This window comes from Serinus canaria, chromosome 3 (genome assembly GCF_022539315.1).
Source record: "Serinus canaria isolate serCan28SL12 chromosome 3, serCan2020, whole genome shotgun sequence".
In the NCBI taxonomy this organism is placed as follows: domain Eukaryota; kingdom Metazoa; phylum Chordata; class Aves; order Passeriformes; family Fringillidae; genus Serinus; species Serinus canaria.
This window is the reverse complement of record NC_066316.1, coordinates 561,362-575,347: the sequence shown is the minus strand read 5'-3', so window position 1 is coordinate 575,347 and position 13,986 is coordinate 561,362. Positions and strand designations below refer to the sequence as shown.

The 13,986-nt window shown below is 53.8% G+C and overlaps 1 protein-coding gene across 1 annotated transcript; it reads left to right on the top strand.

Annotated features, from left to right (window-relative positions):
- Positions 1 to 1,878: 1,878 nt before the first annotated feature.
- LOC103819307 (tubulin monoglycylase TTLL3-like) lies at positions 1,879 to 5,755 on the top strand. The gene is made up of 13 exons (XM_050972701.1): positions 1,879 to 1,899; positions 1,954 to 2,103; positions 2,222 to 2,331; positions 2,377 to 2,572; positions 2,717 to 2,845; positions 2,924 to 3,038; positions 3,141 to 3,248; positions 3,451 to 3,616; positions 3,689 to 3,837; positions 3,908 to 4,154; positions 4,236 to 4,668; positions 4,741 to 4,913; positions 5,362 to 5,755. The coding sequence occupies exons 1-13, from the start codon at positions 1,879 to 1,881 to the stop codon at positions 5,753 to 5,755; spliced, it is 2,391 nt and encodes a 796-aa protein (XP_050828658.1).
- The last annotated feature ends 8,231 nt before the right edge of the window (positions 5,756 to 13,986 follow it).

Sequence of the window (13,986 nt, the reverse complement as noted above, 5' to 3'; positions counted from 1 at the left end):
ATATGAAGATGGTATTCAGAAATTAGCTAAGACAGCGATGTTCTGAGTTGTCTGTAGAGGCCAGAGAGTTCAGAATTTACAGCCAGGACTATCACAGTGCCTCCTGTACTTCCTTCACGTTCTCCCGTTCATTTGCCAAAGTGCGCGTGAGACCTGAAACTGCTTCCACCACAACAGGCACATGTTGTTTTCCTTCTGATTTCTTGAAAGGATAACAATCTCTGTATAATAATCTGTAATCCATTTGCCATGTCTCCCACAGACTGTTGTTATCTCTTAGATCAAGGAGGGGTCTCACAGAGGTGCTGATGGAAACCTGCACTGCAGAGTTCCAAGCCACTGAGATGCATCAAGTCCAGGCTTTGACCACTGTGTCACCCAGACCATGGCACTGAGTGCCACATCCAGTCTTTCCTTAAACTGACCTGCCTGCCTCTGCCTTACCTCCTCCACCACCTCCCTGGGCAGCCCATTCCAATGTTAACCCTTTCCATGAAGAAATTCCTTCTTCCTTCTAATGTCCAACCTGAATATGTATCTCTTCATCTGCCAGGTAATTTTTCCTAAGCTCTTCCAGAGGGGGTTATTAACAAACACTGTTCTGGGTCATCCAAAACTGACATCACATTCATTGTTCCAAATTTTTTGCTTCTCACTTCCTTCTAAGAGATTTATCTTGCTCCATCACCTCCTGGAGGACCATATGAAACACCTGATTCATTTCCCATTCCCTCTGAACCACTTCTAGTTCAGCAGCTCCCCGTGAGCCTTCCTGAGAGCTGCAAAGCTTTCACCAAGGATGACCCTCTGAGGGTTGTCCTGACGTCTCCTGGAGAAAAATGTTCCAGCAGGTCTGGAGCCCATCAATCACTGCACCAGAGCCAAGGGTCCTGTCTGTGATGCCAGTTTAACATAGTGACCCACCTCTGCAGCCGGGTTACTGAGGTTCTTGCTACCAGATCCCTCGGGGCAATCAGAGTGAAACAACACTGAATGACCAGTGTGTGATTTTTATCTGCCAGCATAAAACTGCTGCTGGCTGCAGATGATTGTAAATAACAAAAATAGTAGAGCTTTGGTTAACTCATAGAAGGCAGTGTGGGCAAGGAGCCCGTGAACAATCATAAATGAAACTGCATCTCTGAAAGAAGGAGAAGCAAAGGGGCAATTTGCTGAACAGTAGCCATCAAAATAAAATCAAGCAGCACTCAGAAATTATACTGTAAAATGTTTCTGGCAGAGCTCTGTCATGGAGGTTACCTAGGACAGTTTACAGCCTTCACATGTCCAAAGAGGCATTTCCTGGTTCTTAGTGCAAGGTTGAGCACTAAGAACCAGGAAATGATTCTTAGGAACCATGTGGAGCACACATTCCTTGTGGGATCCTCCATTACCTGTGTCAGGAAGGGATCATCAAAGCTTTTCAGGAACCTCCTGGACTGTCTGTACTTTGCTGTGTCACCTCTCCAGCTGTCAGGGTGGTTAAAGTCCCTCACAAGAGGGGAGAACCAGGATCTGTGTATTGAGGCTGCTTTGAGCACCCTGCATTGTGGCATCACAGTGGTGACAGAATAAGGAGGCTGTGTTTTGTGCAGGCACTCACTGCAGTCCCGAAGGGATGGGGGAATAGGAAAACCTGCTTGGCCCGGAGGAGGCAGAGCCACCCGCAGCTCCCCTCGCCATCAGGCTGGCCTGGGACAGCGTGACACAGAGCAGCCCTGCCGGCACACCGCCCCTCAGCCAGGGGCAGTACCTGAGCAGCTGACATCCCAGCTGCCCCTGGCCCAGCAGGCCAAGGACGAGGGAACAGTGCAGAATCCCGAGGCTGTGGAGGGCAGCTGGGATGCCAGCAGAAGGCTTGGCACGTCCAGAAATGCCATGGCAGGATCCCCAGACTTGGTGAGGCAGAGGCAGACAGGTCAGCATGTTCTCCCCCTCCCTGCCCACGCCCAGGCTGGGGACACGGGGACAGCGGGCTCAGGTAGGGCTGTCCTCACAGGGCAGGTGACAGCTGCCAACATCGGCTACCGCGATGGCCACCAGTACGCGGCTGAGTCGGAGCGGCTCAGGAAGGCCAGGCTGCGTGTGGAGAAGGCCATTAAGGTGAGGGGCTGATTTCACGCAGCCCCGAGATGGCACGTGCTGCCATTCGTGCGCCTGTGGCTCAGCAGAGCCGAGCCGGAGCTGGGGTGGGCAGGCTGAGCTCGCTGCTCTCCCGCAGGAGAAGAAGATCTTCACAGTGCACGGCCCCTACCCCGTCATCCGCCGGCTGCTGCGCGCCCGGGGCTGGGTGGAGAGGAAGCTGCCCCTCAATGGCAGGCAGCTGAAGCAGCAGCCTGGCGACCAAAGCAAACAGCAGCTGGAGAAGGGGGCAAGCGGTGGAGGTGATGAGCAGGGGGAGGCAGTGCTGAACCCGCCTGGTGGGGCACAGCCTTCCTTGGGCACCGCAGAGCCCCTGCAACACCCATGTGGCACAGCACACGGTAAGGAGAACAAGGAGGAAAAGGAGGATGAAGACAAGGAAGACAAGGAGCAGTGCAGCGAGGACTCGGAAGACATCCATGACCTCATGGTTAGCTAAGAGGGCTAGGGCTGAGCTCTGCCCCAGCTCCCCACGTCCTCCCCTGGGACCCTCAGGGGCAAGGCTCAGCTTGGGGAGAGGGGCTGGGGCAGGGTGGGGGCTCCCTGGCTCATCCCAGCCCACTCCCTGCCGCAGTCCTTCCTAGTGCAGGACCAGGTGCCAAACTTCCTCTGGACCATTCGCCTGAGCAGCGTTGACCAGGAGCTGCTGCCGAGGATTGAGGTGGTGAACCGCTATCCCCGGCTGGCCGCGCTTTGCACCAAGGTGGGAGCACGGGGGCCTCAGGGAGGGAACACAAGGGGTGCGGGTGTCCAGAAGGAAATTACAAGCTTCTCTAAACAGGAGGGACTGTGCCAAAGCCTGCAAAACTTGTCCTGGTTTGAGCAAGTCGACTTCAACACCTTTTTCCCCCGGTGCTACCGGCTGGGGTTCAAGGACGAGAAGGAAGCCTTCATTGGTGAGCCTGGGGCTGCTGCCCTCCTGTCACCAGGACCCCTCATGTTCCAGTCTTCCCATGTCCTGTGCAGGACTGGCTAGGGATGATGCTTCCCTCTTGCAGACGATTTCTGCCTGACCGCAGCTCGCAGCCTACTCAAACTGGCCCTGCAGAAGGGCGGGGACAGGCCGGTGGGGACAGAGCAGCCCTCAAAACCCGACGAGGTGCCACGTGAGTGCACAGAGCTGGCTGAGCGGGGCAGAGGCGAGGGCTGAGCTTGGTGGCTGAGCCACTGCTCATGTCTGTGGCTTGGGATCCCTTACTCCATCCCCTGCTCTAGCTCCAAAGGCACCCGTCGCACAGAAAGGCTCAGTGCTTCAGCCCCAAGGCTGGCACAGGCGTCATGAATCTCACCCCATGCTGTCCACAGCAGGTCTGTGCTCCCCCCTGTATTCCCTGCTGGTGGAGGAGGCCCTGGAGGTCTGTGAGCAGCACCTGGGAGTTCTAGGGCACCAGGACATCGATAGAAAGACCCCGTCGCCCTGCCGGACATGCATCAACTGGGACCGCTTCCTGCTGGAATACTACCGTGTGGCACAGTGGGTGCTGAGCGAGGCGGGGACAGGGGGGACGGTGGGGGGACCGGTGCTGACCCCCTTGTCCCCCCACAGTGAGGGGGCCGGGCTGGAGCTGGGCAGGGAGCAGCGGGAGCGGTGCCAGCACCTGCTGCAGCGCCTGGAGGAGAAGCTGCCGCAGCTCGGCATAGAGGGCAACCTCAACATCTGGATCATCAAGCCCAGTGCCAAATCCCGCGGCAGGGGTAAGGCTGGGAAGTGTGGGGCACACACATCCCCACAGAGAAGGGATCCCACCGTCCCTGTGTTGTCCAGGCATCGTGTGCACGACGCGGCTGGAGGAGGTGCTGGAGCTGGTGCAGAGCTGTGCGAGCCCCCCGGAGGGAGTGTGCGAGTGGGTGGTACAGAAGTACGTGGAGCGGCCGCTGACCATCTTCAACACCAAATTCGACATCCGGCAGTGGTTCGTGGTGACCGACTGGAAGCCACTGACTGCCTGGTTCTACCAAGACTGCTACCTGCGCTTCTGCTCCCGACCCTTCTCCCTGTGCCACCTGGAGCCGTGAGTGTCCCCCCCCGAGCCCCGGCTGGCGCTGCCCAGCCCCCCGGCACCCCCTGACCCAGCCCTGCTCTCCCTGCCCAGTGCCAGGCACCTCTGCAACGTCTCCATCCAGAAGCAGTACAAAACATTGCAGCCGGACCCCCGTGTGCCCCCCGACAAGATCTGGTCCAACAAGCAGTTCCAGGCCCACCTGGCATGGCTGGGGCAGGCGAATGCTTGGCAGCGAGTGATGGTGCCCGGCATGAAGGCGGCAATCCTGAACGCCCTGCGCTGCGCCCGGGACCAAGTGGGCTCTCGCAAGGGCAGCTTTGAGCTCTTTGGGGCCGACTTTCTCATCGGGGAGGACCTCCAGCCCTGGCTGCTGGAGATCAACTCCTGCCCCACCATGAGCCCCTCCTCGGTGGTGACGCGCCAGCTGTGCGCCAACGTCCAGCGGGACACGCTGCGCCTCGTGCTCGACCGCAAGGACAACCCCACCTGCTCCATTGGTGCCTTTGAGCTCCTCTACAGGGAGGTAGGCCAGGGGCTGGGGACAGCCACCCCCCAGGCACCCCGAGCCCCCACTGCCCCTTGTGTTCCCCTGCAGGCAGCCGTGTCCTCATGTCTGACTGTGGGGCTGAGGCTGATGGTCACAGGCTGTTCCCTGAAGAAGGCCCAGCCAGCAAAGCATCGATCCCAGGACAAGTCCCCCACCACCAAGGTCCCCTGGTCCAGGGCAGCACAGGAAAAGCTGCCTCCTCCTCAGGGGCTGCGGGGCAGGTGCTGCCTGCCAAAATCTGACCCTCCAGCACTGCCACCACCCCCGGACTGCTCTGCTAGGAGCCCGGAGCTGCCATGGCTTCTTCACCTGGATGGGCAGCCCGAGGAAGCTCAGTCCCTGATCAGTAGCTGTCCCATGGATAGAGTGCCAGGACCACCAACCCAGGGAGCCGCCAGGAGCTCTCAGCAACCTCCAGGCTACTCTGCTGGAGACCAGGAGTTGCCGTGGCTCCTTCACCTGGTGGTCGGGCAGCCCCTGGAAGCTCAACCCCAGACAGCTTTGCAGCCGACCACCAGCAGTCCTCTGCATAGGGGGCCTGTGCCACTGCCCCGGGGAGCAACCACGAGTCCCTGGCTACCTCCGGGCGGTTCTGCCAGGAGCCAGGAGCTGCCATGGCACCTGGTTGGGCAAGCCAAGGATGTTGAGGCTCAGTTCGCTCATTCCCAGGAAGCTCAGTCCCCGATCAATAGCCGTCTCCCGGATAGGTTGCCACCGCGCCAGGAAGCGCCCAGGAGGCCCAGGCGACCCCCAGGGCGCCAGGGATTGCCACGGCTCAGTCAGCCGGGTGGGCAGCCCCAGGCTGCTCGGCCCCACAGAGTTCTGCCCCCGATCAGCGCCCGTCCCCCGGTGCGGGGGCCTGTGCCACAGCCCCGGAGAGCGCCCAGCAGACCCTGGCGACCCCCGGGCTGTGCACCGGCCCCTGCAGGGTTTCCTGCCCGGCCAGCACGCCTGCCAGCACTGTAAGAGCACCGGGACCCCCAGCCCCCGCCGGGAACAGGAGAACACACCAGCTCCCCAGGGGATGCAGAAGACCTGGGACAGAGACACCGCCACGAGGTGACAGCGCCCTTCCCGTCCTGGAGGGGCTAACACAGCAGCACCCAGCTGCCTCCCGCGGGAACGAGAGCCCAGTGCTGTGCTGCGGTAGCCGCCTTAACCTGCACGCCTGCTTTAATAGACTTTCGTGAAAAGGAGCCTGCTTGGACCTTCTGTGTGTGGGAGAGGTGGATGCGGCTGGGGGTGATGCTGCAGGCAGGACCTGGGGCTGCCAGGGCAGCTCCTCTGCTGGCTACAGCCACAGGAGGCAGGAAAAGCTGCCTGCCCTGCGGTGGCCCCTGGCAGGCAGAGCTGTGGCAGTGCTGACATTGCTGCACCCCTGGGAAACGGTCAGACACGGAGTGTTGGCAGTGCTGGTGCCCCCTGACACGCCAGGGCGATGGCAGGAGGAATCCCATCCCATGGGCGTGCCAGAAGAGAAGTGGGTGCACAAGCCTGGCAGCAGGTGGGGATTAATGGGCTGGCAAAGGGAAGTCAGGTGTCCTCAGGGGTCCCCTGTGAGCTCCTGTGGCTACTCAGATGTATAGGAAAGGGGGAGAGTGCAGCGGGGCCCTGGGGCAGCACCAGCTCCTGCAGGTTCCTTTTGTGACAAGGTTACCCACCTTGTTACAGAATCCCAGAATGAGTCACTTTGGAGGGGACCACAGTGGGTTATCTGGTGCCACCTCCCTGCTCCAGCAGTGTGATCCCAGGGCACAGGGTTGTGTGCAGGCAGTTCTTGAGTGTCCCCAGGTAGGGACATTCCTTAGTGTCTCTGGGGATCTGTTCCAGTGTGTGGAGTGAGTTCTTCCTGACAGCTGGAACTGGCACGGCCAGGGCAGCTCCTGTGCTGGCAGAGAGCACACAGGATCTTGTGGCTCCCTAGCTCTTGTGCCCAGCAGGCCCTGTGCCTGCTGCTGTCCCTGAGGATGGCTGGGCCAGGCCCCCCTGCCCTGCTCTGGGCAGACATGACCAGTGCAGGGTACATCAGCTGCAGAAAAAGGCTGATGCTTCTGGCAGAGTTCTGACGTGGAGACTGGAGCTGGGAGAGTTCTCTGCTGTTAGAGCCAGCTCCTCAGGCCTTCTCTCTGCAAGAGTTCTTCCTCACTGGGGAATTCCTGCTGCATTAAGGTACAGACAGACCATTTTCTGCTGGCTGCGGTCATCAGGGCCAATGGGAGCAAGTGGAAGAGAACCTGGATGCAAGGGGAAAATCAAACCTGGCCAGCAGCAGGGGCCATCTCCTGCATCAGTTTGGATCATGTACCCATGCTGGTGACTAGCCCCTGAAAAAGTTGTTTGGCAGGACAAGTACTGAGGGGAGACCATCTTCTGTTCCCCAAGGAAATCCTTACTGGCATCATCCTCGTGTCTTCTCATCCCAGCCAGAACGGGCTGCAGACTCTCCTGGTCTTCACATGTTGCTCCACACAAAGAAAGGAGAAGAGCTGACTTAACTGGCATTTTGATATTTACCACTCAGTCAGAAAAGCCAGTGCTCAGAAAACATTTTTGCATGAGTGGTCAGCTCATTCAGATGCCAGTGGCCCAGAGGCAGAAGTGCAACAAATGGAGGGGCTTGGCTCAGTCAGGATGAATCTTTCAAGACTGTCCTCAAGGGTGGCTGTGAGGATGTATTTAGAGACTGCATCAGAAGTGGAGTAGGAGAGTCTCTTGCATGAAGCAGTGACAGCAGCACAGGAAGGTTTTAGGGATGTGAGAGAAGGTGTCACAAGGAGAGTCAAACGATGAAGCTCCAGAACTTAAATGACATCAGCTGCAATAAGGGTGTGGAACAAAGAGCTGGAAGTAAGCTGTGAGAGAGGGAAAGAAACTGCTAATGGAATGGTTATGGAAAAGCTGAGTGATCATTTGGTGGATGGTTTTAAAGGGGGCCAAGGGATAGTCAGAGAGATCTTGGTAATAGAGAGGAAAGCTCTGCACTCCCAAGTGACAGATCCTTCTGGGAAGCTGAATCAGTTGTGTGCCAGAAAATGTACCAAGAACAAGGAAATTTGCAGGTAGGAGTTCAAACAGATTACTACTATGACTCAGTCTCTCGAGATGGGTAACACAAGCAAAAAATAAATCCAAGGGGGAAACCAGTACAGAAGAGTTAAGCAGACAGAGCAGCAACAAGAAAAGGAAAGGAAAGATGAACTCTGCACATGTACACAACCCAAGGCCAGAGGAGCTGTATGCTAGTGCTGGTTCACAGGCAGGCTGTCATCTAACCTTAGGCACACTTTGTGATTTGCCTTTGAGGTTCAAACCCTTGTGAAGCCTCCAAGGATTGTTTCAATCTAACAGAGGTACCTCAGCTGCCTGCTCTTGCTACCTGGGAGTGCCTCATGTCCTGCTGGATTCCTGCCCACCTACTTCCCTGTTTCATCCATGCCCCACCAGGCAGCCCTCACACACCTACCCAAAACACAGACATGCACAGTGAGTCCCTTGGTGCAGTTCCTTGTTCCCAAGGCTCCCCTAAGCCTCCCTGGAGTTTCCCCAGCCTGCCTCTGCTATGGCTGTTCAAGGAGGAAGATGTGAGCACAGTCACCTCGTGCTTGCAAACAGGACATTGAGTCATCGCTTTGATACCACAACAGCTTCAGTAAAAGGCACAAAATAACATTTATATGATAAAAATCCCTCTCACCTCTGTACTCACATTAATCTTGCAGGCGTCCTACATCAGTACATGTATTTTTCCCAATTTATCATATATTTTATTAAGTATTATTTAAGAAATACAAGAACCTGCTTTTTCCTCCCCATTTTAAACAAATTTACCATTCATTTGAGCTTTTCTGAAAGGCAACTTGCAACACAGATATTGTTCTAGTCCCAGTAATCTGTGCTTATACGCTAGTGAAAAACACAAAAATTCCACAAAGTGGAATTCTTGGGCTGCTGTAAGCACAGTGGAGCTAATAAATACATTTACAGCTTAGGACTTTTGAATGGCTCCTGAATAACCCAGCTTTATCAATTGTTTGAGACTGAATCCCAGGAAATCAAATTTAGCATTGCTACTGCCACAAATCTCTTGCCATAGCCCCAAGGAACACCTTATAAATAATATCAAATCAGGGAAGACTTTCAGTAAGAGGAATTGTATTGACTTAAATGGGCTGAAGGAAGGAGCATTCCCTCATCCCTAAGTAAGGGCTTCACTTCCTGCTCCCAAAATGAACTTGACTGGGGCAAGGCTAAATCATGGAGTGTTGGCATTATAGGCCATGGAGACCTCCTGGAAGAAGGCAGGGGAAAAAAACAAAGTGGCAGAGTATTTGCTGCATGTGGTATTACAGAGGGATGGGGTGAATAAATCCTCTCCTACTAGCAGCAGTGCCTGTACAACCCGACAGCTCTTCTGTGGCACAGGGATTGCAGGGAAATCCAACACTCTGGAGCTGCTACAACTGCTACAGCCTGTGACCTGCTGCCTACAGGGGAAACAGAGCCCAGGGACCCCCAAAGGCAGGGGAGCTGTAGAAACACAGACAACAGTCTATAATCAGGAATCTGTTAGTTTTGTGCAATGCAGCTCCTAGCTGGTGACTAAGGATGCCAAAAGAAGCCTGGCACATCATAGGGAATTGCTGTTGAGCTGTGCAGGCATTACACAGAACCAACAGAAACATCCACAAGAGCCAGAAGTAGCTTCAAATTGCCTATTAATTCTGGATGCTTGTCAGCAATTGTTATCTGATGGGCCAGAGTGAGCTGGCATCTTCTACAGAGGAAAAAAGAAATCAAATCTAACCATTACTTAAAAGAAATAGCTAAAGAATTGTTTCATCATGACTTTCATCCCCTTTGCCTTTTAGGGCCCCTTCAGAATGGCTGGTTCCTCCTGGCAGCACTCCCCTCTCAGCTTGCTGGAGCTCTTGGCCCTGTTCTTCCCCCCCAACTCACCCTGTCCCAGCCAGCTGTACTTTTACACTGCTGAGGGTGCAGAGCCCCCTCCCAGCTGCCTTGAGCTGCCTGTGAATTGCCAGCAGCTGGGGGCATTCCCTCCCAGCCTGAGCCTTCAGTGCTTTCTCCTTGTCACCCTGTGGCTCTGGAAGCTTTAAAGCTTTCCTGGGTGAGCAGATTTGAATTTATTGGTAAACAAGGAACATCCACCTCTGACAGTCAAACCTGTGTGTACTGACAGGCACCATCCGCATTTGAAACACCAATTTGCATCTTTTTGTAAATGAGTTTGCTGGGGCCAGGCTTGTGCAGTGTGCTTTCAGTGTGGGAGGAAGCTTTACCTGAATGTAAAAATATTCAGTGAAAATGAATTTCAGAGATGCATGTTGCTCTGCTTACAAAAACCAATTTTATTGTGACCCTTCAGCAGTCACAGCAGGATCTGAAAAATGCTGAAATACAGTTGTTTTAAATAAAATTTTCATGGGGTTCATATTCAAAACTTTTAAACTGATCATTTTCTGTCAGGCTCAGGATAGGGTTATAAATTAAAAAAAAAAACAAACTCAAAAGGAAAGAAACAAACAAAAAACCAAAACCAAACCCTTTAATGCTTAATATCTCTATTCTAACAGACTTTTGAGTCTTACCATCAATAGTTTTCCCCAGAATGAATAACAGCAAATCTGTGGGCTTTGGGCAGTTCTGCTTCCTTGACTCTATTTGCATGCTTATCCAGTCAGGAAAGACAAACAACTGCTCATGACAGGTCTGACCCATCACCTCCAAACTCCTGGGCTGCAAGGCTGAATGTTAACTACTGCCTGTTTACAGGGAGTGCTGGCAGCAGTCTCAGGAGCTTGGGAGAGGCTGCATCTCTCCAAACAGGGACAGAAGAGTGGGTTTGGTGCAAATCCCCACTGAGGAGCTCTTTGCTTTGGCCCTGCTGCTCACTGGGGAGCCTTGTGGTGCCATTGCACATGTGCTGGGAGCAGGGTAGAGCAAGATCCTTGCTAGACTCCTAGATTTAAAATCCTGCCTGAACCTTCAGAAGAGTTTTCTGAGATGTCATAAACACCATTCAGCCCCCCACACCTCCCAGTTTGCTTATCTCACACCCTGTGCCTTGGGGCCTGGCTTGGCACCATGTACAACACACCTGAGAGACTCTCCACAGCCCTGTCTTTGGTTTATCCTCAGCCACTGACATTTTCAGTCTCAAACTCAGCTGCAGCAAGAAACTGTGGTGAAGAGGTCCTGAGTCCAGTTCAGGTATGGAGCTCCTGACCCAATATCTCTTGGGAATCTTGTGTTAAAGGGGCACTAGAAAAAAAAAAACAGCAACTAGGCAGGTCAAGCTTTGGTACCACACCTCATCTCCTGCCTCTCCTTGGTGCTTTGAAGGGCTGCCCATTCCCTCCCTGCACCTCCCTTCCTCCTAGTCAGGGGCACCGCCAAGGCCTCCTAAGAGTGTGGAAGAAGGAGAAGCAAGGATGGCACCCCGGCAAATGCCATCATGGCACAGCAATGCAAAAAGACCATTCTCCTTGCTTTAGTAGTAAAAAAATGAAATGCCTTCTGATTCCAAAAGGCTTACACTACAGCATCTGAGAAATCAGTACTGTTTCACTGGGTTCTCTGCCCAGGGTCCTGACAACATTCAGAAATTTGCCTGGAAGCAATAAACTATGCCAAAAAAATTACAGCACAAGTGAAAGTCACATCCAAACAGGCAAGACAGTGCCAAAGCAGTCAGCAGCCTGGTGGATATTTTAGGCTATTTAATCCTTCAAATATATGCCAAGTATCTACCTGCAAGTCCTCAGCAGACAGCTTTGCTTCAGTGAGGGGTTCACTCCAAAGGAAGGTAGATGTTGGTGCCTTCCTTCCACTGGAGCTTCTAATAACATCAGGTTAAATAATTATTTAATACTAATAAATGCAATACCACACAAATAATTGGATCCCTAACAGTCCTGTTTTGGGGAGGCTCCCCCCTCCATAAAGCTGAATTATTTGTGGGGACATCACCTGTGTTTGGGGTCTGCTCCTGGGGGTTGGGGCACAGTGGTGGTGGTGGCACGGGGGACAAAGGGGCGGTTTGCCCACATGCCATGAATAAAAGTCACAGTCAGGGCAAAGATCCCTCCACAAGGCTTTTGCCCCGGCCGAGCAAGAGGAACCCAGCATTTCGCACGCTCTATTTTCTTCCCAGCCCCGAGCAGCACTTGGGGCCCCGCTGTCAATCTGAGCTGCTTTCCGCCTTCCTTGCGCGTGTTTATCAGCTACATTTTCCCCGTGGCAGCTGCCAGGAGCCAGGTCCTGGTGCGGAGCAGAGCCAGAAGGACGGAGCTCTGTTTGCGTTCCTCCGAGGGCAGCAGCGGTGCGGGGCCGAGCCCGGCAGTGCCCGGCGGGCGGGGGGCACGCACCCGGCCCCGCAGGCTGCTCCCCATCACTTAGGGGAGGGGTTTCTCCCCGTCTCGGCACCGCTGCGGGGGTTTCGCAGCAGTTTTCTTCCGATCTCTGCTGCCCTCTGGTGATGCGCAGCCGAGGCAGAGAGGAGAGCCCTCCTGAGGTACCAAAGCCTCGGTCTTGTACAGCAAAATCTCACTCTCAGCCTCATTAAAACCCCAGGCTAGGCACAGCTGGTTTGATTCTTCTTTGTCCCCAACACCAACCCTAAAGTCACTCGGCGAAGGATATCTTGTCTAATAACACCATGGGGAATTCACTGAGAAGTTAATTCATCCTTATTACCTCACGTCAGGTAAACACTGGTTTAGTCAATTTACAGACTTCAGTATTAATTAAAAAAAAAAAAAAACAAACAAACAAAAAAAACCCCAAAAACGTAGGATGAGGGTTAAAGACACTTGAATTTCTCTGCATCAGGAGCTATTCTGAGAAACTTAACCCTGCCCCATCCACTGCTGCTTACAACCCCACATTTAGATCAGGCATTAATTTTCCATCACCAACTCAGGGAAGGGGCGACCACTCAGAGGATCTTGCCCAGACCCTGTGCACAGTTCTGGGGAAAAACCCAGGAGGATATTCTCTGATCCTTGCCAGATGCAATTTCCAAATAAGTTAAGACAAAAGCTGCCTTTCTCATGGAGATAAACGCTGTGGCAAGCAAGCAGGGGTGGACTCAAACTGCTGCATATTCCAACAGGCTTCATTTTCTCCCCAGCTCTGCTGTTCCCATCACCTGCTGCAAAACAGATTTTTAAACCAAGCACAGACTGCTCTGCCTCTGCTGCATGTGCTGAGACCAGTTGAGAGGAGAGAAAAATCCCCATTAGGCAGGCTCCTGGCTGAAGAGGCAGCTCTGCTTCAATCCTGCTCCTTTGCTGCCTCTCAGCATCCTCCTGGACAATCTCCATGGCTCAGTGCTGCTCCGCAGGGCCCAGAGGGAAATGCTTCCCTAAAGCACCTGCCAGAGAGCTGAAAACTGCCAGCAGGCTATTCCTATGCCACTTCACTGGGTCACGGTAGGGAGGCAATGCAGCCCTGTGGATAACACACCGACCCAGAAACCCAGCCCCTTGTTTATCTGCTGCATCTCTAGGAACGAGCGCTCCCTTCCCCGATGCTTGAATTGCTGCCTCTGCAAAATGAGGGCATCTTTTCCCCCGTAAAGCAGCTTGAGAGCTGTTGGTAACAAGATTTATGATTATTGAGGAGTGATTTAGTACAGCTTTTAGATCCTGCTCCATTGATTTTGCCTCACAGACTCGATGGCTCCTGCCGCCATTACCGGTGAACTCACCCGGCCCTGCGGTACCTCCTGGCCATGGTGGTTGTGCAGGAGGATCCTGGCACTCAGAGCTGCTCGGAGAGCCATGGTCACCAGGGGGTTTACAGTCCAAATTACAGCTTGGATATAACCTTGTTTCTTTCTTTTTGTATCACCCCCTTGGATGGGGTGCTTGCAACAAGCACAAACCACAACCACCAGTAACTCATGTGATACTTAAGAGGGTGAAACAGCTTTCTCTGATAAGCCCTGAGAAAAGTAAAGAGTGAATGTAGATCCTAAGCATGTTACTTCTCATCAGTCCTGCTTCTTCTATGACTTGTGGTCAGTTCAACACCCCTTGTGAGCTCTGCTGCCCTGTGCTGTCCTGCTCTGCAGTCCCAGGGAAGCGATGGGTTATGCAGTGAAGGGTTTCTCTGAGCTGATGCCTATTTTGATCCATAATGAGTCATTTTAAACAACTTTGCTGCAGGGCAAAGAGAGGTGCCTTGTCTGGGCCATGGTGTTGGGGTGTAGGTGAGGAGGTGGGTTAATAGCAGCTAAATGCACCTTCTGCCTCCACACCTGTCCTAGGTTGC